Source organism: Nylanderia fulva, unplaced genomic scaffold, assembly GCF_048542155.1.
Source record: "Nylanderia fulva isolate GAGA-0341 unplaced genomic scaffold, ASM4854215v1 Scaffold15, whole genome shotgun sequence".
Classification (NCBI taxonomy): domain Eukaryota; kingdom Metazoa; phylum Arthropoda; class Insecta; order Hymenoptera; family Formicidae; genus Nylanderia; species Nylanderia fulva.
The window spans coordinates 2105441-2132891 of record NW_028189730.1 but is presented as its reverse complement, the minus strand read 5'-3'; the positions used below and the strand labels follow the sequence as shown (position 1 = coordinate 2132891).

Genomic DNA, 27451 nt, shown 5'->3' with positions numbered 1-27451 from the left:
GAAACACTGTACCATTACCCCTACTCCGAGGTGATCTCCACCAGGAAGGTCAAGTCCGAGGAGGGCGCCCTCTACCTCGACATGAAGTGCGGCAACCTGATGCAGCAGCGCATTACCAGACTGCAGACGGAGCAAGCGCACGAAATCTCCCGTTTGATCAGACAATACATCACCATGGAACAGAGGACGTCCAACGGTCAGAGCGTCGGCGTCGGACTCGGCATGAGATAAGCACATCTTCGCGAAAATCCTTCCTTCGCGACCGATACTCAATATCCGGATTAGTCAATCTACACCGGGTCGTAATTAGAAATTAAATCTTCGATGTAGCATAATAAGACCTGATCTTAGCTGAAGCATTGACATGTCGCGGCGCTGTTCTTAATATGATTCGTGTATAAAGTGTACTCACCTTCTAGAGTGTTCGTCAACTACATAGGGTACCAGGTAGGGTAGATTCGAACCCTGACAGATGACGATTCGGGGTGGATATTCGTAGGACTCGCTGTGGAAGGAAGGATCGTGAAAGAAATGAAATGCTCAAGTATCTAATATGATATTCGGAATATGGACTCATGTGTGTATGTGTGTACAGCATTTATTTATATTGATTAAAAGAAAGAAAAGAAAAGAAAAGAAACATATATAAAAGTAAATAGAGCGAATAGAGATTTACACTTTCAGCGACGTAATAATAACGCTGATATTAACACGCAGACGTCTGACGACTATATTGAAGACTAACCACGCAACGATCATATGTTTATCGTCAGAAGATTATTAATAATAATTGTGTACGTGTAAGAGTACGATGTGAACGGCGGTATCAACTTTATATTGAAATTTGTACGTATAAAAAAAAATTATTGTTTCTTTTTTTACCTCTATTATCCTATATATTTATGCAATCTTTCTAAAATAATGGATACAAATTAATGTGAAAATTATTGCAATCCTGTATGGGATAAATATATCTCCCTCACTGTTATATGCTATTCACAAGTATAAACTCTATATACTTATTGTAGCGTCTTTGTCTATTACACGCGACAATTAAATTTAAAATCTTACAAGATAATCAAGTATATGAGAAACAATTATACATATATTAATTACTTTAATTCTTTCATGGTTAACTTATTTGTGGAAAGTTTCATGAAAATCTTATGTATATATATATATATATTATACAAATGCTTACGACTCTTACGAGATTAGTGAACCCTTTGAAGAAAATTAGAGATTAAAATCAACTATTGTACATGATTAAAAAAAACTTACTCCTACCGTATGAACACTAGCAATCACGTGATTATAAAAAAATGGATCCGAAAACTGTGACAAAAGGATTAAATTCTATCGGGGCTGGGTCTCGCGGTGATCGAATTAACGTCCTGCGGCCAGTTACTTGCAGTGTGTCGAACGTATCCTGGCTCAGCTGGCGATGAGGGATTCCTCGGGGTTTGCGTCCCGGTGCTCCTCAGGACGCCCAGATATTCCTCCAGCATCTCGATCTCGTCCTTGGATCTTCGTCCTCCGCTGGTTCGATATTCCTTGGGCGGAGGTGGCACGTTGAAGGACACGTCGCGGTGATACGCCTTCAGGATCCCGGATGACTGGCGCATTCTCACGGGCACGTTGTCGTACTGGCTGTTGTCCGAAAATCTGAATTCGCGTTCAAACGAAATTATATTTAAGTATCGGCACGACAGACGGATCCGTGAATCATAAACGAAGAGAAATCTTCGCCAGCGATTCTTGCGACTCACGTCCGCGGTAAGGATGACTGTCTCCGTTCCGAGATATCTTAATAAGGTATGACTCATGTAATTATTTTTTTTTTATTCCTTTTTATATTTCCCTTTTTTTTAATTCCTATATAATTGTGGGTATTAAAAGAGCAGGATAAGAAGAAAAAATATATAATAATTTGATTATAATATTATTGATATGTAATATATTCATAAGAATGATAGCTTCATGTCTATAATGAAAATAGAAAAAGATTTTTGAAGATCGCGATATGAATTCCTTGAAAATAAAATTCTCAAAGTTAGTTGAATCATTTGCATGACGCAAGAATCGTTCGCGTGCGCTTTCCTGCTCCGGACGACACAATTCAAGACATAATCATGCTGTGCCGATGCTTAAGTAAAAATTTCCGTGCCAAGATGACGAATTCCGGGGACGAATGGTCAGGAAATCACCTGTAGTTGTCGAGCGCCTCCTCGACGTCTCGTTCGACCCGCATGATCTTCACGCTCGGATTGATGATTTTCGCGAAGATCGGCTCGCCCTTCTCGTACTCCATCGGAAAGCGCGGCGTGTCGATCTCGTCGATCGGTCGCTGATAGATGTCCCGGCTCTTGTACATTATCCTGGACTCGTCGAGCCTGTGATCGGGCTCCCGGTAGCGCTGCGAGTCGCGTAGAACTCCGTTTTCGAAGTTCTGCGCCCGTTCTCTGGGTTCCTGATCATCGCGAACTTCTCGATCCCCTCGAGAGTCGTCCGAAGGACGAACCGCCGATGATTCTCGCTGAGGTCTCGCGGTTTCGACCTGACGATCGTCCGTCGACTTCTGGAAGGCTTCGTTCGCGCGACCGCTTTCATCCTCCGGGATTTTCACGACAGCTGATTTCGGCTTCGACTTGGTATCCTCGCTGGTCACCACTGGTGTTACCTGTCGCTTGCCTGCAACGTTTATAAATTTTATATGTTTCTAAATTACATATTACATTGTAGATTACAAACTTGTCTATCCAAAAAATTTACAAACATGTAATATGTAATTTACAATGTAATATTACAATGTAATATGTAAACATATGTAATATTACAATGTAATATTACAATGTAATATGTAAATATTACATTGTAAATTATATATTGCATATGTTTACATTGTAACATTTACATATTACATTGTAATATTACATTGTAAATTACAAATTACGTATTACATTGTAAATTACATATTACATATGTAAATTTTTTGGATGGAAAATTATATTAATTAGAGAAGATCTTAATTATAAATAGAATAATAAATAATAAATAAATATGATAAATAATTGAGATATATAAAAATTGTTGCATCAAATTTCTTCTGCACAATTTAAGTATTATAATTAATTTACCTCTATCTTTTTCTAGGATTCGCGCTTCGTCCTGCTTCTCCTTCTTGTGAGGTTGACTCATCAGCAAATCCCCGATGAACACCAACGCTGTGAGCAGGCACAGCGCTCCCAAGACTGCAGCATTGTCAACCAGATCCTCGGGCACGCTGTCGATAGACGCCAACGACAAGGCGCCGACTATCCCGAAGAGGATCACGCCCAGTCCGAGTAGGAAGAATTCCTGAATATAAATCGCTTGACAATTAAATGCTCGCATCGGTTGAATGCAATCCGTTTATCTCGCATTGCATAATCGATCGGTTATACATGGGACCTTATTGTTACGCAACAATCTTCGGGAAGGAGAGCAAGTTTTTCGCGCGGATAAAACCGACGCGAAATGCCTAGTCGCTAGATATTCTAATACTCTATATTATCAAGAACAAACGCTTATTTTCGATGGGATTTTCTTAGTTAGAAAACATTGAATATATTTACGCGGGAGAGATCGATGCGATGCAATTCGCTCAAGATCGGCCCAGCCTCCCGGTTATGAGTCATTAAATGAGTTACATTACATTACGTGTCTCTCGATTGACCAAGGTTGCGATCACGTGCGCAAAAAGTCCGCTATTCGCTGCTTAAAGGAGAAACATTCTTATCCTTGGCCCCTCAATGACATCGAGTCGCGCCACCGATTTTCTCACGCCACCGTTTCTATCTCTCTCTCTTTCTATCATCGAGATTTATGCGCGGCATTATTTTCACTCGCGACCAACCTCGGAATAAATTAAATGCGCCTGGGAAGAATCTTGATGCGTCGAAATCGCCATCGTGTCCCGTTCCGCGTTACGTCAAACTTATCTCCGGACAGATTCCGGGTCTCCAGTAAGAAAAAGAAACACTTTTTTGACAAGATAAAATTTCACGCAATTAAATATCGTAAAAATCTCGATATAATCTTCTCTTAATATATCTGGTTTCCAGGAGAGTTCAAGTCAACTTTCTTTTTTTTTTTTTTAATGAGCTATATATTACATCGACGTGGTATGTACATATACACCATCTGACAATCGAGAGAGCAAGCCTTTCATTAACTGAAATTATTTCAATAATTCGCTCCATCATCTACCTGGCTACTTTCCTAATCTCTCTATAGAATCGAGAGTCTACGCCGTGTGCCCCTACCATTAGGGTTTCCTATTGTCGACGTACATTGACGGCTGATTACGAAACATCGCATCTACGACACGCGCGTTCCTCATGAGAAAAAGAAAGCAATTATTTACCGTCTTTCGTCCGCGGAGCTCGCCGGTAGCCGCGGCGATCAAGAGACCGGTCGTTATAATGATGTATCCGCCGCAGGTCGCCGTTGCCAGAGCAGCGCCTGCACATTCGCGGAAACCAGGAAATGAGTGTACATTGAGAGAGTCGGATTCCTAGACCCAAGTCACGCAGAATATTTTTGTCTGCACGTATGTATATATATACACATATATGTGAATCATGAATATGCGAGTACCTATGCTGCCCCATGTCACGTTGTTCAGCAGCGACCACTCCCTGCTACGATTCCGCAAGTAGTGAAACACCCTTCGACTCTCATCGTCCGTCACCCTGAGCGCGACGACGCAGGCGACGCACAAGAGCTGCAATTTTTTCATGCTTTTATATAATCGTTTTTTTTTTTTTTTTTTTTTCATTAGAAATCTTGATTTCTTTCAGAAGGGATATATTCAAAATCAATTTACTGACAGAAAAATAGAAAATTTCTTATGTTAATTTGGCCTCGTTTTTCAGGCATTAAAGTCTCTCAGCTAACGCGTCAATATCCTGTTATAAATAATTAGCGCTACTATTACGTGCTAATAGAGAGATAATTTTGAGTTTATACACGGAGAGAATTTTCTCTTAGAATTTATCTTGAAAATCGTAATAATCGTGGGACAATATAATATTGGAAGAAGCTTATAAGAGTTTCTCTGATTAATATTTACCATAATAAAAAATATTATTATGTGCATATTAAAATTAATCGAACATATTTTATATCTTATTGTAATAGATATTAATATTTTTATTGTGGTAAATATTAATTAGAGAAACTCTTTTATAAAATTCTTTCAATATTATGTTGTCTTAGATTACTATGATTTTCAGGGTAAATTCTAAGAGAAAATTCTCTCTGTGTAGGACTGTAAATCTACTAAACTATCTCGTGATTTTTTTTAGAAACGGAAGCAAAAGGAGACCTCACTAAAATTATTTTCACTTTTTAACGAACGTCAAATAATAAAATGCATCTCCAATAATATATACCACACGCAAAAAGCTTGAATCTGATTTTTTTCTGGAAAGATGTGGGAAGGGAAAAATTCGTTTACGTACCACTTCGATTATTCTGATGAAAACTTTGCGGTTCCACATGATGTTATATATCGCTAAAGATATGCGATTCCAAGATGCGGATGACTAAAGGAATGAGGAACGAACGGTCGTTTGCGAAAGTCTCGTCTCTTTTTGGCGAAGCATTACGTGAATTCTCAAGCTATTAACAAACCGTCCTCATTTGCCTTTGAAACGTCACTATTCGCATTAATAATTATACAGCTTTTGTTACGTTCACGAAGACATCCTTGGCTCCGAGCCAAAGAATTGTCATTTCCAGTATTTCAAAATAGAATAAGAATGACGAACCTTTCTCCCATTGTAGCACACAGAACGGTATAAGTTTTAAAATCTTGTAAAAATTGAATATTAAAAAGAAAAAAAATATAGATTCTAATAGACTATGTTTATATAATATTTTTCAGATTATAATGTCATTATAAAATTTTGATAAATATATATTTATAGAAACAAAATTTTTGACAATCAAAAATAATCAACTGAAACTATGTTTCTTCGCACATAAAATAATTTTTTTAAATTAGAAATCTCGATTTATTTCGATTTATATATAGAAAAGATATATATTCAAAATAAATTTAATAAGAGAAAAATATAAGATCTCTTATGTAACGTTAATTTGTTAGAAGTGCGAATTATAATCATCTCGAATTAATCTCGAAAAATGCAGGAAGAAACACAGCACACATTTTCTCGAAGCTATCTACGAAAGGTGAAAGCTCTCCTTTAAAAATCCAATTTTGTTATTTACGTCGCTGTGCGAACTCGTTAAACGTTTCTACTGACTGCTACTCGATAATGGCAAGTATAGTCGTGTTATCACCTGCAGCACCTGGAAATATCGCACGATGGAATCGCAAAACGAAGCTTCACGTCACGACGCGCCCGAGCGACGACTGAGAAGATATAGCGAAGGTGGAGCTGCTCATACACAGGTTGGCGGCATCGTGTGTCATGTAATGAGGACTGCCTGCATGCGAACGACAAATAACAATGCTATTATCACACACGGTGCAATGGCGCAGGACGATGCGAACCCGCGGATATGTGTCACGGAGACAGAGAAGCTCGTCGCGTTCTCCTCGTACCTTGAACCCGTTCGCAACAGGACGCACGTTAAATCTCGCTACCTGTGTGTATTTCCGATTTCTTGACATGTCTCTCTGCGTTTTGAAAAGAGAACAAGGTAATCTAAATCTCTCGCTAATTTGCAACAATTTTTTTTTCTTCGAAATTCGAAGATCAAACGACATAAAAGTGCGTGCTTGAGTTCCAATAAAAATTTTATTTAGAACGTTGCGAGAATATAAATTAATAAAAATCTTTTTATTAAATTCTATAATTTTATTAAATATAATTTTTATTAAATTTAATTTGATATATTCTTGCAACACTATAAATAAAATTAAAATTGTATATATAATTTTTATTTTTTTATTTAACTTGTTTCATTTTATTTAATTATTTAATTTTTTATGACAATTGTGATTTATCGTAATTTGATATTTTTATTTTAATTTATATATATATATATATATATATATATTATATATATTAATATATATACATATATGTACAATTTTATATATATATATATTAAAAAATAAAATAAGAGTAAATTAAAAAAAAAATATATACATATATATAATATATAAATTAAATATAAATGAAAAGAAACTAAAAGAATAAAAAATCTCGTAATGACATTATTCTAATTATTATCGAAATAAAATAAAATACAAAAATAATCTATTTATATGTTTTTAAAAATTAAAATACACTTAAAAAAAAAAATTAATGTCATTGAACTTTACATATTTTTCAAATGTGCACATTTCGAGAAACGTAGAAAGATCAGTGCGCGTTACCGCACGTGTTCCCGATATCAAGTGACGCGATAAGGTCAATTGTTTGACAGATGCCGGCTATAAATTGTTGGCGGTCGTCGGCGAATGATCAACAGACGAAAATCGAGCCGGTGCGGTGTGTCGGTGTTCTCTTTTCTCTTTTGTACCGCAGAAGGAGACATGCAAACATGCGTGGAGAAGAGAGACGAACCCACATCATCCCTTCCCTGTTAAATTTTCCGCCAATCCTGTGGGGCATCCCAAATCCTTCTTTCTCGATAATCGAACAGTCGCGCATAATTCGGCTGTTCTCCTCACGGACAGGATCAGAGCTCGTCTCGTTGCTTCGTGTCAATAGATCGATTCTCGAGGACCCGCAATAGACTCGCGAGACATATAAGAAAATATACATATTACTCGTATATATATATATATTTATATATACATATAAATTACGTGTGTATATATATTATTCTTATGTCAGTGATCGCTCGCGAAGAGTCATCTTTAATCAGCTGATATCGATTTATTGATCGAGAGATTGCTTGTGGAGATGGAGAACAATCATAAATCGAAGGGTGGCCGCAGAGGAAACAATCGGAGAAGAGGTGGCAGCAACAAAGAGAACATTAAGCGCGAGATCGAGAGGATGAAGTCGATGAGCGAGGAATCCATCGTGTGGTCTTATCCTACGTCCGACAACGAAAGCAGGACGGATGTCACCGACCAGGAATCGTCCCTCGATTTAGAAAATTTCGACAATGGTGAGTCGAGAGAGTTTTTTTTTATTGCGCGCAATTTGCGTCTTAATCGCTCGCGATATATTTATGTGCGTTGTGGGAAGTGAAAATATTTCTGGTCTCTTTTGGAATGATACGAGAGAGCACGTCGAAAGATAATGTGTGTGTTTATTTCGGACAATAGCTTCGCCATGGATACGATTACGCGGTGTTATTATTAGTGTATATATCGTATGTGCGAACAATAGTGTATCTGTATGGTTCCTTATATAGATTTATTTATATTCGATTATCAGATTATGTAGTTAGCTTTTTGTTCAATATTTTTTATATTTATTTTATATTTTATCCGAATATCTCATATTTTTAGCCAGAGCTTATATTTCGATACGTATATAATTATTTTTTATTAATATTGCATTTATATATAACTCGAAGTATTGCAATTTTACATCACATCTGTGAAGCAATCCAGATTTAATAAAAATAACGTCAATAGTATTAGTCTTATTGAGATTGAAAAAAATTTTTTTTTCTCAATTAAAATTACGACACAACATTATTTTATTTTATTAATCTGCATTAAAATATGATATTAAAATATTTTCAAAGTTAATTGCTACATATATTATTTATATCTGAATCGTGAGATTTTTTTGGAATGAAAATATCTTGTAATTATTTTTTATTAATATTGCATTTATATATAACTCGAAATATTGCAATTTTACATCACATCTGAAACAATCCAGATTTAATAAAAATAAAGTCAACAGTATTATTGAAAAAAAAAAAATTGTTTTTCTCAATTAAAATTACCACACAATATTATTATTTCATTTGATTAATCTGCATTAAAATATGTAAAAATATTTTCGAAGTTAATTGCTACATATATTATTTATATCTGAATCGCGAGATTTTTTCGGAACGAAAATATCTGTTGTTCCTAATAAATTGATCTATAACATATCTATCTTCATTAATGCGCAGGAGGAAATGAGAATGATCCAAAGGCCTCGCTCATGTGTCCCGCGTTACGCCGACAATTGCAGACGCACAAAAACGTTCTTCGGCTTCTGCACGAGTACAAATTAGCATCAACGCAGATCAACGGCCAGAGGATCCTCAGCATACAGCCGATTCGATGGACCGGGCCGACGCCCGGCATCGATTGCGAGATCTTCGTCGGCCGCATCCCGAAGACGATCTACGAGGACACCCTGTATCCGCTGTTCAAGACGATCGGCGAGGTCTTCCAGATACGGCTGATGGTCGACATGGCCGAGCTCACGAGAGGCTACTGCTTCATCATGTACACGAATCCGGAGGATGCTGGACGCGCCATCGTCCAGCTGGATCAATTCGAGATCTCCCCGGGTAAGAAGATCCGAGTCCTGGCGAGCGTGAACAAGTGCAAGCTCTACATCGGTCCATTGCCGTGGCATATCAGGTCCGAGGAGGTTGTCAGAGTAAGTTTTTTGTTTGCGTTATTTTTTATTTCTTTTTATGTATTTTTTAATATTTTTTATATTTATATTTTTTCGAGTATCTCATATTTTTAGCCAGAGCTCTTATATTTTGATTACATAAAATAATTAATTAAAATTTATATTTTCTCCTTATTTTTGACAGCTTAATTTAAAAAAAATTTATTTTTACCTCTCTTTTCTTGTTTTAAATTTATTATTAAAATGTTTAAATAATTTTTTTTCGTATGCGACCAGGTAATCTATGCATCAGCGTGGGATATCGAATACGTATCTATTTATCGATTTCCGAATCATGACGCGGCTTACGCTATCGTCTCCTTTAAATCGCATCGAAATGCAGCCTTGGCAAGACGAAAATTGAGACCCGAAAAGCTTTTCAAATGCAACGAAGTACACGTAGAATGGGCGCGTGTCGATTGGAATCCTTCTAATGTGGTGAGTAGACAATTTTTATTTTTTTCTGTTTTTGCGATCACGTCAGATTTTTCAACGATTAAAATTGAAGCACTGAAATTTTATAGATACTATTTTTTATTTAATAGATTCTATTTTTGGCCACTTCTTTTTATTCAGGAAAATTAATAATTGTTCGTAAAAGCACTGACGTATAATTTTTAAAATAATGGTTTTAACTTTCTTAAAATTATACTTTTAAAAGCATTTTGCACGACGCTGCTTCAATTAAAATCGAAATTAAACGAAGAAAGTCAGTATAATTTTTCTATATATTCGTGAAAACAGGAGATTTATTTATTGAAATTTTATATATATATATATATATTTTTTTTTTATTTATTTATATAATAATGAAATTTACAAGAGTCGATATTTTTTATCATTTAATTATCATGTTATATTGGAATGCGTGTGTAATTGATATGCAGAAATTAGAGAACTAATGAAATGTTTAAGATACAATCACATTTTTAATGCAACTTTAGATTTTTGCTTTTATTACGCTAAGATCGTAGCTGAAAAAAGTCGATGACACGTGACTTTCAAGATATAATTACCGGATTATCGACGGAATTGAGCGGCTCCTTTGAAGTAGTTTCTCGTGTTTTTCGTCACGAGGCGCTCACTTTGTCATTCTAGTCATTCGGCCAGACTCGGCCAAACTCGGCGATATTGATCGCAACATCAGCTGGTCGGCGTAGTAGTTTCATTCATGCGGTCGCGTTAAACGGTTCTTTCACTCCGCGAATTTCTTCTCTCTCAATCGCACGATGAGCGTTTCGAAAGTGCAGACCAGTGATTATTGCGATTATCGCAGTCCTCTGTCGACTCGGTACGCCTCCAAGAAGATGAGCTATAATTTTAGTGACCAAAATAAATTCAGCACGTGGCGCAAGCTCTGGATCTATCTGGCCAAGGCTGAAATGGTATGTGCGACAAAAAGATAATACACGATTCATTTACTGGTATTGTTCGTGTTGTATCATTGGCATTATAAATTCCTTGCGAATACAACGAATATAATATTTATATTTGAATCTTACCTTCTTCAGGCTCTCGCGAAGAGTATATAAGATAAAAATAAACTCTGTATGTTGATTCTATATGATTACAACTACATTTAATCCAGTCGAAATTAGATACGTAATTTAGAAGATTTCTAAGATCCGTTTTGTTTTTGAAATCGTTCTCTACAATTTTTTTGAATGAGAAATTTATGAAAAATATAAATATAAAAAATAATAAATAATATATGAAAATAATATTTTTGGATAAAAAAATTCTACTTATCTATGACAAATAAATTTACGGCAATGTGCTTTGCAAGAAGATTATGAAATTGTTTTTAACGCGTTCATACTGCCCCACATCTTATCGATTTGTGCGTGACATTTCGAAAACATGTTATCGTGGACCCCCACGAAGGTTATACGAAACGTCAGCTTAAGACGTAAGATCTTAGCGTAAATACTTCAAGTTATGTAAAAAAAGATTATAATTAATTATTATTCTAATGAGGAATATATTAATATGCATTTAAACAATTTTCAATGTTAATAACTCCTTTACAAGAACTTTAAAAAGTTCGAGAAGATCGATTAAAAAAATAATTCTCATCAATTGATTATCGAAAACTTAAACAATAAAATACGCATTCCAATATGACATTACTTTATAATCTTGTTTCCAATTCTCGTTTAAAAAAAGTGAACTGTTCTCTTGTGATGCTTGAACTCTCTTCGTATTCTGGCGACTTATTTACAATATTTGGTTTGCACCGATAATAGATATCAATTAACTTAAGTAACTCAATATCAATGAATTCGTTAAAGTAGCCCTTTTTGTATCACATTTACCTTATTTTATAAAACATAATATGCTGAATAATCTTTATATTATCTGTCTAAAATATTAAGAAAAAATACACTTACTCCAAAAAAAGAAGTGATACATTCAAAATTTGGAAAAAATCAAATTTCAAATAACGATAACTTTATAAATAATAAAGATATAAAGGTTTCTAAAAAATGAAAATAAAGCTTGGAAATTCCACTTTAAGAATCTATTTCTTTCAATGTTGCGAAATAATTTATTAAAAATGGCGGATGACAAAACGAGAAAATGCAAATTTGAAAAATAATGGTCTAACTTTACCAAGACACATGGCGTGAGTCAAATGTCGCAACTCGATGGGATAAAAAGTTCGTAATAGTACAGAGTTTTACCTTTAAAATGCTTTTTTATTCATCTCGATACGACAATTTTTCGCAGAGTTATTCGCATTTAAAGTAAAAAGCTGCCTTTTTATTTAAATACGAATATCTCGGCGAAAAATCATCGTATCGAGATGAGTAAAAAAGCATTTTAAAGGGGAAACTCTGTACTATCATATACTTTTTATCTCATTGAGTTGCGACATTTGACTCACGCCATGTGCCTTGGCAAACTCGGACCATATTTTTCAAATTTGCATTCTTTCGTTTTGTCATCCGCCATTTTTAATAAATTTATCTCGCAACATTGAAATAAATAGATTCTTAAAGCAGAGATTCCAAGCTTTATTTTCATTTTTTAAAAACCTTTCTATCTTTCTTATTTACAAAGTTATCGTCATTTGAAGTTTGACGATTTTTCGAAATTTTAAGGATATCGCTTTTTTGCAGTGAGTGTATATTTAAAAAGAAAATTTAGAGATATCTTTAAAATTTTGTTGAGATGAAATGAATGTCGGTGCAGCCAGACCTACATTATATTGTCTGGGCAAAATCTATCTAATCCCTCTCTCCGAACTTCGCATATTCGTATTATCAGTACGAAGATCGTGGCACGGTAGACGATAAGGGCGACGTGAACATTGTCCGAAAGTATCTGCAGTCTAAGAAGACGCCTACGTCATCGTCGGCTCCGACGCAGAATGAGTCTAATCATTGCCAGAAGCAACTTCTTCCGCCCATTTGCCCGCCGTTGTCACCCGGTATCAATCAAGGCAACGATCAAGGGAACTCTGTCAAATCCAATCGGAACCCGAAAAACACTCGTTACGCCACTATGCTAACCATGTCGGCGACGCTGGACGACGAGAAGATAGAGACGCTGACTGATATCAATGACAACAATGTACGGCTAGACGTCGCCAAGGATCCGCAGACGCACCAGAAGAGCGATGTCAGTCATATATCGACGGACAGCTTCCGGAACTTCGACATGTGGAGCTCCAATCTGGTCTCCCAGTTGTCCGGTTCGTCCGCGAACTCCGGCAGCTCGAAGGAATCGTCGAACACGACGTGCGAATCTGAGAACGACGCGAGATATTCCTTGCCGAAGGCAATGCCGTCTCTCAATAAGGGTATCGGCAACCGGCACCCGAACAGTGTTTCGAATTATCGCTATTCTTACCAGAACTATCGATCTTTCGGTAAGACGATCGACCAGAATCAGCTGATCAGCGACGCCATCCAGTACCAAGTACCTTATCGAAATCCAGCTCCGTCGTGCTATCTCGTCCTGCAGCCTCATCAGAATTATCTATATCCGAAGGACGCAATCGTTAATTATCCGCAAACCTCATTCGTTAATCGTCTTCCCGACGAGCTGACCGGAGTGCCTTTGTTCATGAATTCCGATCGCCGACCGTCCACCTTCTGGCACAACCAGCCGGGATCGATCGCGACGGATAAGGAAAATTTTATCGGCGACGGCGATTTTCGGCGCGAGGGAGTTGTACTGAAGCCGGAAGCCGAGAACATCGCGTCCGGCTATATTCCAAATTGTTTACCGAACATCATGATGAATCTTACGCCGATCTACGCGTCGGAGAACAACGGGACGGCACCGTATCTTGTCTCGTTCGACGCGATAAATGGCAGTGACGAGAAACGTCCTAGACCGATCTTGAAACAGACGACAGCCGGTCGTGGTTGGTTGTGATTTGGACTTTTCTTTCCTCTTCTTTTTTTTCGTTTTTTTTTCTTTTGAAAATCGCTTTACGCAGATTTTAAAAGACGACGCGACGCTAGAGATACCAAAGAAGGCGTTTTTACGTTTTATTTCACGCACTTGACGGGTGATAATCATATTAGGATATTTGTCTTTTTTTTTATTGATGCTGCCAAAGATTTGCATGTAAGTAGCATAAGGATCTTTTACGCGTTGTTTAAGAGCTCGATCTAGTTTCTTAGTTTAATAACTCTTTTTATATAGAGTTATATTATTTATTATTTTAATGATCCAATCTTGTACTAGTATTTTTTCCTAGTACTTTGAAACCGCGTATAAAATCGTTGGTATAAATTTATTTTTTTCTTTTTTTTTTTAATGATCGATGCGCATGATCTCATTTGTAAAACGACAGATTTATATCGGATTAAGTTTCATATGCGTTGCTGCGAACGTACTTACTATATACTTATTTGGAGGACGTAAAATAGGAGCCCCGATCTCTGAGTACTATTTCAACAATCGCATGGTTTTTTAAGAGACCTCAGATTTTTTATCGTTATATTTTTATTTTTTTATCGTTACGCGCTCGGGGCGAGAAGAAAGTTCTGAAGAACGCGAATTTATCAATATGAAGAAATTATGCAATATTATATTTGAAATCGCTCTATATATATATTTATATATATATATATTTTAATGATACAAGAATGCTACAAGACTCAAAAGTATAAAAAATGAAGCTAAAAATAATGAAAAGTGCATTACAGCATTACAACTGATTACAAATAGAGGACGGAAATAGGTATCATGTTACAAAAGAAGATACGAATCATGTGTTCCCCCCGATATCTTACATTAAGTTACAATTAATAATCAACAACGCGATTTCTCGTGCTCCTATTTTTAACATTTACGCGAAAAAAAAACGAAAATTCGTTTTATTCCTTATCGCTGTTCCTAATGACTATTATATTGTAAGGAATGAGTTTTTAAAGCAATCACGATATATCAACGCTTCCTGTTCATGCAATATCTACTCTATCGACGTGAGATATCTGTAGTTGTGTGTTACAATGTAATTGCGATGCGTTTACATGGAGGATGGAGAAGAAGCCGCTGTCTGTCTCTGCGATTGACCGCATTTCGGACAAGCGTCCGGTTTCAATTTATTCTGCGAATAAAAAAATATTTTTGATCCATCACTTTCATTAATTTTTTTGTCAGATAGATTGGCATTTCTTGACACTTACGATTTTAAAGCCTCGTGGTCGAAGAGATAATCGACAATTGGCACACCGTAGCTTCTTCAGATCCTTGACTTCGACTCTGCTTATTAACTAAAAAAAAAAAAAAAAAAAAACGACGGAAAAAATATATTCTTTTTTTTTAAGCAAATTAAATAATTCGAAAATTTGCTTTCATCGATCAATTTGACTACTGAAGAGAGAGTTATTGTTTCGTTTGCGCACGATTTCATATATATAAATCTGTTCTAGCCAGACATTTGTAACACGGAGGAAGTTTTTCCGTCCGAAAGGTTTGAATAATAATTTTTATAATACACAAATATAAATTGACAAAGATATTTACCCTATCTGTTGGAGCGCAAAACTCGCAAAAATATTTTCCCTTTTTGTCTTTGAAGATGTTGCAGCTGTTTGCCGAAGTTGGCGTTGAACTCTGAAAATATAAAAATGCAATTGAGAAATTTTCAAATATAATCAGAATATAATAAAACCATCGCGTTCTGAAGTCACCTGAAGTCGCTTGCAGTGTGAACAAACGTCCTTCATTCGATGCTCGATCGATTTCGGCAATTCAACATATTCGTCCTAAAATAGAAATCGAGATATTCTGTTGTAATTTATTTTTCAAGAGTAATAATTCTACATTAATTTTTTTTATACTTTCTGGACAGCCGGGCAAACAAGTGTTCTCGATGCTGCTATTTCCAACCCGGGATTTTCGTTTGATACACATCTGAATAATAATTGAAATTATTTTTATATTTACAGTATATTTTGGAGTATATTGTATTCGTTATCGTATATTATTTACAAGAGTCTTCGCTTGCTTACGCGTCTCTAATTGGATCCACCTTGTTCGATTTCAGGTATAAGTATGTTTTAGGCTTCGTCCTGCTGCTGGCGAACGACGAAATCAATGCGGTTCTAAAATGATCCCGAATTATAGTATTTATTTCCTTAGACATTGCGTAACGATGACAGTCGATTCAGCTGTGCAAGGACGTACAACAGCTAAATCGATAAGTCGTGTCGTCTTAAAGAGGACACGCTCGCCTACGTTTGGTGCCTCGACGATCCCTTCAGGTTCGACGAGCTTTCTCCATCTGACGCGCGCGTAAACTGATGACAGGTCATAATTCGGCGCTCCTCTCCACCTCCTTTACTTCTTTCAGTTTCGTCATTGTCTTCAACTCCTTCGATCGGCTCCTCTTTCCTTTTCTTCGCGCTCTCTTCGTTTCTTCTCTTCCCATCGATGGTCTCGATGATCATCTCTTCGATTGCCGCGGGATCCTCGCCTTTAGCGAGCATCGTAATTATCTCTTTCGATAATTCTTGGTCGGATTGGTTGAGCGAATTTCCATCTCTCTTTATCTCTGCTGCGTCGACTTTTGGCTCATTGTTAGATCTGAGATTAAGTAATATTTATGCATATGTGTGTGCGGTCCAATTAATTTTATTTATAATTAATTTATAATTATTTCTCCAATTAATATCATAAATAATATATATAATAAATTAACACAATTGTTTAAATTAAATATTAGAAATTACAATTTAGATTATATATTTATTATAAGTCTAAATTGTAATTTCTAATATTTGATTGAAACAATTGTATTTGTTATATTTTATAAATATCCTCGATAGAACAACGCTCGTGTAATTATATTCAGGAAATTTTAGATAAACTTTCAACGCGCGTACGCGGAATTTACTGAGTTATTCGGCGATGTCAGCAACTTCTTATCCGGTTTCATGTAAATAGAGGCGAGAGTAAGTCTTGTGACAGTTTGCACTCCCGTCTTTAATTTCGTTGAATTATTGGCGGTTCCGTGACTTTGAATCTTTGGTGACAATTAATATAAACAATTATGCATACTAAAAGGATACCAAGAGATTCAGGATCGGATTTATATATATATAATATATATAAAAAATAAAACTTAAACAATTCGTCTTCAATTTTTTTCGGGAATAGTTTTATCTCTTAATTATTTTATTACAATCCTAAAAAAATTATATATTTCGATATATCAGAGTTGTAAATCATATATCTTTCTTTCCATATATATATAATATTTATTTTTTCATTTCGTTTAATCTAATCAAATACTTAGAATTACGCGCGCGAAGCAAAGTTATATTATTCTTCGATCATAAAATTCCAAAAATTGCAATGTATGCATAAACATTTTTGCAATGCATACATAAGAATTATATATATGTATAATTTAATATTTTGCAATGCATAAAAATTCAATATTTAAATTTTTAATAGAGAAGAAAAAAATATTTAACAAGAATCTCGAGTAAAATATCCTATGCTCCCATTAAATTTACACGTCCACTGCACGTCGCGTGCGAGCAATCCTTTTCAATATTAGTACATCCCACGCATCCATCATGCTGCGCGTCTGACGCGAGACTGATTCTCGTGCGAGGTATCGCGAGTGCGAAACTGCTGATCACATGATCAGTCGCGCGCGAACAGTGCAGTGCGGTGGACGCATGAGGACGCGCGTGTCTAATAAAAGCGTGAGTGTATTTTGATCACAAAAATTCTTGCAGACAATTCTATTTTTTATTCGCATTTTCTCTTACAGATTGAAATTTTTATGCATTGCATAATTAATTAATTTATATTTTTATGCATTGATTGCAGTAATAATTTGTATCCATATGTTGCAATTTTTATTATTAAAGAATAATATAACTTCGCTTCGCGTGCATAATTATATTTAGTTAGATTACATAAAATTAGAAAAATATTTATATATTGGGATTGCAACAAAATAATTAAGACAGAGATAAAAGATTTCTATTCTCGAAAAAAATGACAGAGATTTCCGATTCTGAACGATAAGAATTTAATATAATTTCGTATATCAGATTTACTCGTAACCTGCTGTGTTGCCTCACTCGTAGACGTTTTGTTAGTTTTTGGAGCCGATCGAACCGGCGATTCCTTACGTTCTAATTGTCGAGATTGTTGCTGCGGTTGCTTCGGCTCTTGCGGCTGTTGCGTTTGCGGTGCAGTTCCCGTTGCGCATTTGCATCTACGAGAGGAGAGACCGGATCGCATTATTTCTTCGAGTCGAATAATATATATACGTTAAAAATCGCTCGTACAAATTTACCCGGGACAGCACGGCATGCCGTGCATTCCTCCGCGGATGAATTGCACGATGGCGGGATAGGAGGACCCAATGGTCGGATTATAGAACGAATTGTGCGATGAATTGTGGGAATAATGTCCTTCCTCGGGTGCCACAGCGGTTTGCAAAAATTGATGGCAATATTCGCATTTGCTGTATGTCTGCATCGGCGTTTCTTTCACGACCGTCCTCGGAGTCTGATTAAAAAAAAGAATATAGAGAATTTGAATGATACAAAACTTAATAATAATTACGCAAATTAATTTAATCAATGGCTTATATTTTTAAAAATCGATTCGATTGTTCTTTGATTTTTTTTTCAATCGAGATATCACAGTTTTCGCTCTGAAGAAAAATTATTTTTAATAAATTAAAACATTTGCATGAGATTTAAGGGGATGCTGATCATGACTGTTTTACCGACTTTGAGTTCAAGGGCTTTTCTTTTTATTGGCTATATAGATTGAAAAATCCTTCTTTACAATGAAGTACTGAAAAATTATGCGTTGATCAAATCATGAAACTCTCACTTGACTCTCCATGACGGATGTCTCGCGCGGTTCCGTTTGGATTTGGGCGATGCTGAGATTGCAGAAGGATGGTGAAACGCAGGTGGGACAATCGATGTATTCTCTTCTTCGAGGGTATTCGATTTTACGGAAACTGTGATCGGGCGTCGTGACAGTTTTTAATTCGACAGGTACCCTGACGTCGCTCAGACTAGTCGTTACGTCATGCTTCATTATCTGTTCGAGAGACATTAATTAGAACAAAATATATTTAATTAAATAATTTAATTATTATATATAATATAATTATATATATTATTATTATATATATAATAATATTATTATATAATATTTTTTATTATATTATATAATATAAATATATATAATAATATTATTATATATATTTAATTAAATAATTTAATTAAATACGCGTAAAAATTCTTTGTGTTCTATTACGGATTAAATGCAAAAATTTATATCAGATGGAAATCTTCCTCCGCTCACTTTGGTATCAGATGAGTGTGGTTCTTCATCCTTACGTAGCAAATGTTTCACTCCTTCGTTATTACAACATCGTTTGCAGACGGAGCATTTTCTCTTCCAAAATCTACAGAAAACGTAATATTATGTCTTCCGCGTCTCTTGACGCTGATTCGAGAATAAATCAATAATCGTGAGATTATATACAATACTTACGCGACTATCATCGTGATGTCGAGCAAGAATAATAACGCTGTCAATAGACAAAGTATCACTGTTCCCACCTGCACGCCCACTTGCTTGTAGTGATAAAAAATTAACGACATTCCGGTGATGCCGAAAAATATGAAGCCGAGCAAGGAGAACACGTACATCTGCGTAATCATTTTTTTTTACGAAGAAAAAAAATATATAATTTTGCGATATATTTGAAAAATATGTACCATATGTTTTTTTTCTAGCTCGTCGATAAATGATTTTTTTCAACAGGCATTTTGAGAAAGATAAATTACGAAGAAAAATTTCAAAATAAAATTTCCGAGTGGTTCTAATTTTTATTGAGATAATTGAGCGAAAATTAGACATTTCAACTCTTTGACGTGCAAAATTACCGGAATAATGTGCAGGGCGCCACCGGCAAAGTAGCTGATGAGCTCGACAGCCAGGATGAAGACGTAGATGCCTGATAAGACGATCAAAAAAATGCAGGCCAACGAGCTTATCGGTACGGGATCCATAGCGATTATGTAAATTGTGAATGCGAACAGCAGCAACACTGTAAACTGTCTCGAAAGGAAACATTTTTTTGAATTATAGAAAATTAATCGCTTTTAATTTTAATGTGTTTTCTCTAATGATTGAAAAATGTAATAATATATTAGATACGCACAAACTCAAATATCCTCAACGGCTTAATCATGTTTAACACACATCTGTTTGTCCTGTGCTGCTGAAGGAAAGTTTGTTTATACTTGGCCTCTTTGCTCTCTGCCATCTTTGCTGTTTTATAGATTATTTTATTTAAAACAACTTTTGACAGTTACGAGAACAGTTACGAGAACGTCGTGCATTTTTGTTTCTATGATCGAGATCGTTATGTCACAGAATGACCAACTTCGTATATAAGTATTTGTTTTTTTTATTTTTATTTGTTAAATATTTTTATGATCCAAGGAAAATAGGTAAATATGAGAGAGAGAGAGAAAGAGCGAAAAATATATAAGATAAATGAGAGAAGAAATATCTTTTATTTACTCTTAAAAGAGAGTATAGTTTCAATTGTGTATTAAATATTTTGTAGAAATAAATGCTCTTTGAATATACATACAAAACTTATTGGACGGATTCACACGCAAATAGATATTTATTGCTCGAATGGCAATGAAATTTTTACAATTTGCGATTACACACGCAATCGTTGCGATTTCTCGCGTTCGATCTCTTGTTTTTACATAATATTATCTACGAATCTATTATATTAACACTAATTTTTCCAACGATAACGATATACACGATATGTTGCTTATATACTACACTATGGTGATGATTATATAACACTATTATCAAGTTTCTACAATACGATTCTTGTGCTCGTCAAATGATATACAAAGTAAATATTACAAACAACTTTATAATTTGTTCTACAATTTTTTCTCAAAGCAGATAATATCCGTTAAAATTCGTGATAAAAGACAAAAATTTTTTTGTTAATTAAATGTTTTTTAAAAAAAAGACTATCTCTATAAAATATATTAGGACTATATTGACTTAGCATTTTTTGAGACACATTTCGGAAAACTAATAAGTCAATGGTGTAATAAACTTTCAAAAGAAATTTAAGATCTTCTGCTTTTTTTCTTCGTAATTCTGGCGAGTTCCTCGACTCCCTTAGATCGTCGGATCTTTTACGAAATTACCTTCGATATATATTCACGACGAATATCTTATTATGGCGACCATTTCCGCGACAAATACTACCGCGTTGACGAACGTAAATACGGCCGCGGATATAAGCATATCCATGTACTGTTTGCTGGGATGTATCTCATCGTTGTACACGTAATAGTAAGGCCCGTTCATCTGACGCCAATTGTGGACCATCAAGGCTCCGGCAACCACGTGCATAAACGCGCCCACGGACGCGAAGATTAGCAGCTGCAACAATTAAATTAATTGTCGATTAGATTCGCGATTCTCGGTTCGTTGCGTGAAAAGAATCACGCAACGAACAGTCGGCTATTTTTAATTTTTAATTATCGCGGAAACAAATGAATACACACATCATGGTGACATATCATTACATATAGCATTATGCTTTTGAAACATGACAGTTCAATTTGCGTATAGCTTTTGATGACTCTTATCCATACAGTGTGAAATATTTGTAAAATCTTTTAAAAATATTTCTTAAAGATCAAATAATTCTTGAAAACATTTTTAAAATGTTTTTATGTCCGCTTTTTCATGTTTTAAACAATAAATTTTAGAAATATTTTTGAATATAGATTTAAACTAATATGTCAAAAAATGTTATCACAAAAAATTTTTAAATCATTTTCAAATATATTTAAAACCATTTTGAAATGTTTTTATGCAATATTTTATAGAAATATCTATTTAGAAATATTTTTTTCAAAACATTCATAATATTTTGTGCTGTATAGCATTGTATATAATGAATTCATTTAATTATATAATTTTCATTACGAGAGAAGAATGAGAATAGTTTTTATTTCCAGTTTAAATTAAAATTAACGCGACGAGACATTTGACATTAATCCGCGATCAAGTTACACATTTCATTGCACATATTAAACAGGTGACTCGTGATTGTTTATCGTCGCATTTATTATACTACGTATTAAACCGAGATATATTTTCCCAAGGTTGTTTATCGAGATCTTGGGCTGGCGTCGCATCATCATCAATCATGCATCGTAAGAAGATACGTATTATATACGGAATTTGCACAGTTGAAAAGTTCTCGTTTGCATGATTTACAGACTGATATATCTCGGCCGATTCGCTCCGATTCGATAAGTTTGCACGCATGTCGCGTTTATTTGATGACACATATTTCCATTCGGAAACACATTCTTCAATATTATATATATATATATATATGTATATATATGTAATATAAGACAACGTAAGAAATATGTGAGCCTCGCGTAACGAGGCCTTGATGCGTCCGTTAATTAACGCATACGTCGTCGCTGCGTTCATAATGACTCAGCTGTACAAATGAACTAGGCGTATCTAGTTGCAGCCAGCATGTAGCTTCTACCATAAGAATAATATAACAAGGACAAGCGCATTGGCTATTAATCTCTATTAAATACTTGAAGAAGATGGACAAAGTAGAACTTTTTCAAGAATATACATTCTAATTTTCTGAATCTTTTTTCACCCTTCTCTCTGTCAAAATTTATTCCTGTTGAGAATTTCTCTCAAAAGAGAGAAATATTCAACTAATGAATTATAAATAATTTGTCAACTTTTTTATCTACGGTTTCTATGATTAATCTTCGAGATATTTTTTTATAGTAAATAATAGCTTCACATTAATAGTGGTGAAGATTATGTACGTACGTATAATCTTTCGTCTTATACCCTGCGCAAACCAAGGTTGTACAAATAAGTACAAGTGCGCATTTACGTTCTTTGTAAGGGAAATTAGAGGCAGAAAATGTGTCGCAAAAAGAAAGAAAGTTGGAAACTTAATTTCCTATTTTAGCGTTGGATTTATGATATACGCAGTGACATATTACCGTTCTTTTGGGCACGCGATCGCCGAGCATGTGGCTGAGGATGAAGATCGCATTGATGAGAATATAGCCGGCTACCGTAACGTAAATAGTGGCGGCATCGTCCAGCTTGAACCGCGGCCTGTTGAAGATCCGCTGGAACGAGTTCATCGGATCGACCGCCAGACCGATCGCAAAAATGGCCACAATCTGCATCGTGAAGAGAGCATTACGTAAAAAGTTTACTTGCTACGACGCTTGAATGTCGCGAAGTGACAGGTTTGCATCGCATCGAAATAAGGACATCGTCTTCAGTTAGCGTAAATGGAAATTCATCAAATATATTAACCCTCCAGCAAACTGAGGTCTCTTCTATAAGTTCATTTTATATTATTTTTAGTGTTCTAGACTGTCAAAAAATCCCCCAAAATTCTAGATTATTTGTTAATATCTCAATTACAATATCCAATGAATTTTAAAGCCAATTGTTTATACAAGGCAAAGTTTTTGAACAAAATGGAAATTTGCCTTAAAAGACCCAGATTGCTGACGGAGGATTAAATTTACTCGCGTAGAATTGAAAAATGTTCCATAACAAAATTAAAAACACGAAATAAAATCCATAAAATATAATAACCCTCCAGCAAACTATGGGGTCTCTTCTAATTCACTCTATATTATTTTTAGTGCTCTAGACTGTCAAAAAATCTCCAAAAATTCTAAATTATTTGTTAATATCTCAATTACAATATCCAATGAATTTTAAAGCCAATTGTTTATACAAGGCAAAGTTTTTGAACAAAATGGAAATTTGCTTGTGCCTTAAAAGACCCAGATTGCTGACGGAGGGTTAAATTTACTCGCGCAGAATTGAAAAACGTTCCATAATAAAATAAAAAACACGAAATAAAATGCTCTATCTTGTTCAATTGATTGAAGCTATACTCGCCACTTCGATTATTTTGATGACGACCGGCAGATGACTCAGAATCTTGTGTTTGGGGGCCGGCCGTTGACTCTGTTGATCTTCGTCCGCCATTCTCACTCTACGATGTTTTCCCCTTCTGTCGCCCAGTTTGAAGGATTTTCAACTGCAAGATTCGATGAGGATCGATCCTTTCTTTATCGCGTGCGCTCGACCCCTCTTAGGCAGTCTTATAGTGGACCCTAAAACCAGAAACGCGATAGTAATCGCGCGTAGGGGAGACGCACGTAAATCGGAGGGTTGAACCCGAGAAAAGCGACTCACGTGACGAAACGAACGAAAGACCGAAGCGAAATAATTCGAGCGGCAAAATAAAGATTTTCCTCAATTTTGCGATTTCACTCTTCCTAGTATGTATTCACGCATAATTCTGGTCGTAAAACCTATCACGAACACGTCATACATTTTTCTTTCGAAACGAAATATAAATTCCAAGCATGAAGGAGAACAAATACTTCTGTGTCTTTTAAGTATCGTAATAATTTTTTGTTCTTTCTTTTTTGTCAAGGAAATAAATACGCAGTTATGTCACGAATTGCGTATATAATAAAGTGAGTCGCTGCGCCTGTGAGACTCGTTATACCTAAATGGACTTCAAGTAGTACGTCGACTAACAAATACTCCGTCCATTGAGTCACCTGACACGCGTTCCTGTCCACGTGTGTTGCCGTCACCTCTCTCTCACTTCAACGCCACAACCACACTTTACTACAAGAACAAGTTCCAGATCGTCGTAGATTGCGCCACGTGTTGTATTTTGCCTATTTTATTTCTACCTTTCGAGAAAGTAGAGCGGCCTTCGGATGCACTTTCCCTCCGTTTGTTTTTCTATTTTTTTTTTTCCCGAACTAGTTGACGCACAACAACGCTGAGTTGCTCGTCCCAATGGGGAACCGTGCCGCACGTTGCAGCGGCGCAGCTCGAACTGAAACGCAGAACGTATTACGGTATCGTATACGCGACACTTATGAGCTTTACGATTCTCGCGCAAGCGAAGTACGGACTTGATGGAGGTCCCGAGTGCGCGCGAGCGACCGAGTCGGGCTTAGGTGTATATTCAAAGACGAGGAGAATCGATGCTCCGATATACCTAAGGCACCTTAGGCGCTCGCCTTGGGTTTCATCATTCTCAGGGCTTTCACTCATTCAGTGGCCACCAAACTTTCACCAAAAATCTCGTTAATCCCGTATCTACATATGATTGCGGGAGAGAGAGAGATGTTCCTTCTTTGAAATCGCTAGGAACTCGATGACGAATATAGGAATTTAACGATGTCACACTTCTCTTCGGAGGTGTTGCCTCCTGCTTGCGACAAGAAAACGTATCGAGGTCGGGCTCTTTCACGCACGATAGCGTTTGACATCGCCAGATTTCCGGTCGCGTTTTTTTTTTCCTGCTCTGCATATATCGGTAATGTGTCACGGACACGCGCGAAGTGTCCGTGTTTATGCGTGTTGCGTGCACACCCTATTGCGTCATCGATTAAATGACACGTAATAACGGTGCATTACGGAGTCAGTCGTCGAAGGACAGCTCTTGCAGCTTCTTCCTGCAACAGGTTGACTCGATGGACGAGGAAGAAAGTTGCAGCGGAAGATCTTTCGATTTTCAAGTTATTTTTTAACAGACTATATATTATTTAATCTAGTAAGAAACGTGAAGAAAAATGCGATGTAAGAAAATTCGAAATCCTTCTCTCTTTAATTCAGAGACATTTGCTTTCCGTTTCCGTGTTTCAATTTAATTATTGAAAAAATTAACTTTATTAATTATATTGAACTGACTTCATTAAGGGAATGCTGCTGTTGTTCTGTTTTATCAACTTTAAGTTAGGTTAGGTGCACTTTTTATTGAATATACAGATTGAATAATTAATTCAAGTACGAATCTTTTGATATAGGCTTTTAATCTCATTTTTATTACTTTTGTATTATTCTTTCATGTCATCTTTATTGGGAGCGCCATATTTTGTGCACAAATAAACTGCAGAACTTTTGTATTAAATAAGTATTGTTATGAGCTGATGCAAGAGGCCGATAAAAAACTGTAATTTTTTTAACTTTTATTGTTTTTTATACGAAATTACAGCGCTCCCCGTTCATTATTGTCAGTACTTTAATTGTGGAGAAGGATTTTTCAATCTGTATAGCCAATAAAAAGAAAAGCTCTTGAACTCAAAGTCGGTAAAACAGTCGTAGTCAGCATACCCTTAAATTTGACAAAATGTTATTTTATTTATCGTTTAATTAATTACGCTTGTATTATTTTTAAAGAACTGCCTTCAGTAATTCGGCTTAGCCGAATTATTTAATTAATTAAATTAATTGAATTAACTTTATAAAATTTTATTTGTCGTTTAATTAATTGCACTTGCGTTATTTTTAAAGAACTGTCTTCGATTGCATTAACTTGAGTAATTATCGAATTGATTTGATTAAATTTTACCATGAAATTTTATTTATTGTTTAATTAATTACGCTTGTATTATTTTTAAAGAACTGCCTTCAGTAATTTGGCGTATTGTTAGCCGAATTATTTAATTAATTAAATTAATTGAATTAACTTTATGAAATTTTATTTGTCGTTTAATTAATTGCACTTGCGTTATTTTTAAAGAACTGTCTTCAATAATTCAGCTTGACCGAATTACTTAATTAATGATGCACTTATTGCATTAACTTGAGTAATTATCGAACTGATTAAATTTTTCTATGAAATTTTATTTATTGTTTAATTAATTGCGCTTGCATAATTTTTAAAGAACCATTGTATGTACACCCAAATGCGTGCAAAGAGTATATAATTGAAAATTTCCGCAGGAGCGACTTCCCTCGCTCGCGACTCGGCACGTTCGATCCTATTTCACGGCGTTATTTTGACGTCGCGGTATGGTGCAAGGACACGTCGTAATTCCGCAGATTGCATTGCCTACCTTGTATTGAAAAGGCTCGCTATCGTATTACACGCAAATGCGCGCGCGCACTTATTACGTTTCACGTAATTATGGCAACGCGAATTATTTTTAACTCGCGACTAGTAGTAGGTCTACCGGACTGCAATTAATGAACTTTTAATGCACTAGCTCGCAATACGATAAAAGTACAACTTTCCGATTGTAGGACGCGATTGTGGGACGCACAGTGCTCTGATTATTTTATACCACAGTGTGGTATTGTTAATCTAATTGTGATGAGAGAAACAATGTTGTACTATTATATAATCTATTAATGTTAATTAATATAATCAAATTTAATTAATATTATATGCATATTATTATTAATCCTCTAGCAATCTAGGTTTGTAAAGACACAAGCAAATTTATATTTTT

General features: G+C 35.4%; 6 protein-coding genes across 18 annotated transcripts in view; 3 read left to right on the top strand and 3 right to left on the bottom strand.

The window, feature by feature from the left end:
* LOC114939062 (Myosin 10A) overlaps positions 1-1068 on the top strand; it is a 103750-nt gene extending 102682 nt beyond the window's left edge. For all 5 annotated transcript variants that reach the window (XM_029313289.2, XM_029313288.2, XM_029313290.2 and 2 more), the window contains one exon: positions 1-1068. In XM_029313289.2, coding sequence (XP_029169122.2) covers positions 1-231 — 231 coding nt within the window. In that variant the 3' untranslated portion in view covers positions 232-1068.
* LOC114939064 (uncharacterized) lies at positions 583-6438 on the bottom strand. Of its 6 annotated transcripts, XM_085480484.1 has the most exons (8): positions 6349-6438; positions 5814-5856; positions 5505-5702; positions 4639-4765; positions 4406-4503; positions 3138-3357; positions 2208-2691; positions 583-1665 (listed from the first exon to the last, which is right to left on the bottom strand). In XM_085480484.1, the coding sequence occupies exons 3-8, from the start codon at positions 5541-5543 to the stop codon at positions 1350-1352; spliced, it is 1284 nt and encodes a 427-aa protein (XP_085336610.1). In that variant the 5' UTR covers positions 5544-5702; positions 5814-5856; positions 6349-6438; the 3' UTR covers positions 583-1349. The 6 variants fall into 6 exon arrangements, with proteins under 6 accessions (XP_085336610.1, XP_029169127.2, XP_029169128.2 ...); XM_029313294.2 differs by lacking the exon at positions 5814-5856 and having other exon boundaries at positions 5505-5813; XM_029313295.2 differs by lacking the exon at positions 5814-5856.
* Positions 6439-7483: 1045 nt separating this feature from the next.
* LOC114938911 (uncharacterized) lies at positions 7484-15753 on the top strand. The gene is made up of 4 exons (XM_029313049.2): positions 7484-8136; positions 9106-9584; positions 9840-10040; positions 12873-15753. The coding sequence occupies exons 1-4, from the start codon at positions 7926-7928 to the stop codon at positions 13986-13988; spliced, it is 2007 nt and encodes a 668-aa protein (XP_029168882.1). The 5' UTR covers positions 7484-7925; the 3' UTR covers positions 13989-15753.
* The window catches only part of Adsl (adenylosuccinate lyase), a 25137-nt gene continuing 8424 nt past the window's right edge, over positions 10739-27451 (top strand). Inside the window, exon 1 of the mRNA XM_029313050.2 lies at positions 10739-10987. Coding sequence (XP_029168883.1) covers positions 10832-10987 — 156 coding nt within the window. The 5' untranslated portion in view covers positions 10739-10831. The remainder of the gene's footprint in view (positions 10988-27451) is intronic.
* LOC114938913 (uncharacterized) lies at positions 14648-19148 on the bottom strand. The gene is made up of 12 exons (XM_029313051.2): positions 18933-19148; positions 18385-18599; positions 18106-18303; positions 17588-17771; positions 16952-17091; positions 16305-16652; positions 16079-16171; positions 15908-15980; positions 15758-15832; positions 15591-15680; positions 15251-15337; positions 14648-15171 (listed from the first exon to the last, which is right to left on the bottom strand). The coding sequence occupies exons 1-12, from the start codon at positions 19143-19145 to the stop codon at positions 15091-15093; spliced, it is 1797 nt and encodes a 598-aa protein (XP_029168884.2). The 5' UTR covers positions 19146-19148; the 3' UTR covers positions 14648-15090.
* LOC114938914 (uncharacterized) lies at positions 20620-25166 on the bottom strand. 4 transcript variants are annotated; one of them, XM_029313053.2, is made up of 4 exons: positions 24387-25166; positions 24087-24304; positions 23162-23347; positions 20620-21545 (listed from the first exon to the last, which is right to left on the bottom strand). In XM_029313053.2, exons 2-4 carry the CDS (start codon positions 24174-24176, stop codon positions 21321-21323), a joined length of 501 nt encoding a protein of 166 aa, XP_029168886.1. In that variant the 5' UTR covers positions 24177-24304; positions 24387-25166; the 3' UTR covers positions 20620-21320. The 4 variants fall into 4 exon arrangements, with proteins under 4 accessions (XP_029168886.1, XP_029168887.1, XP_029168889.1 ...); XM_029313054.2 differs by having other exon boundaries at positions 24706-25166; XM_029313056.2 differs by having other exon boundaries at positions 24761-25166.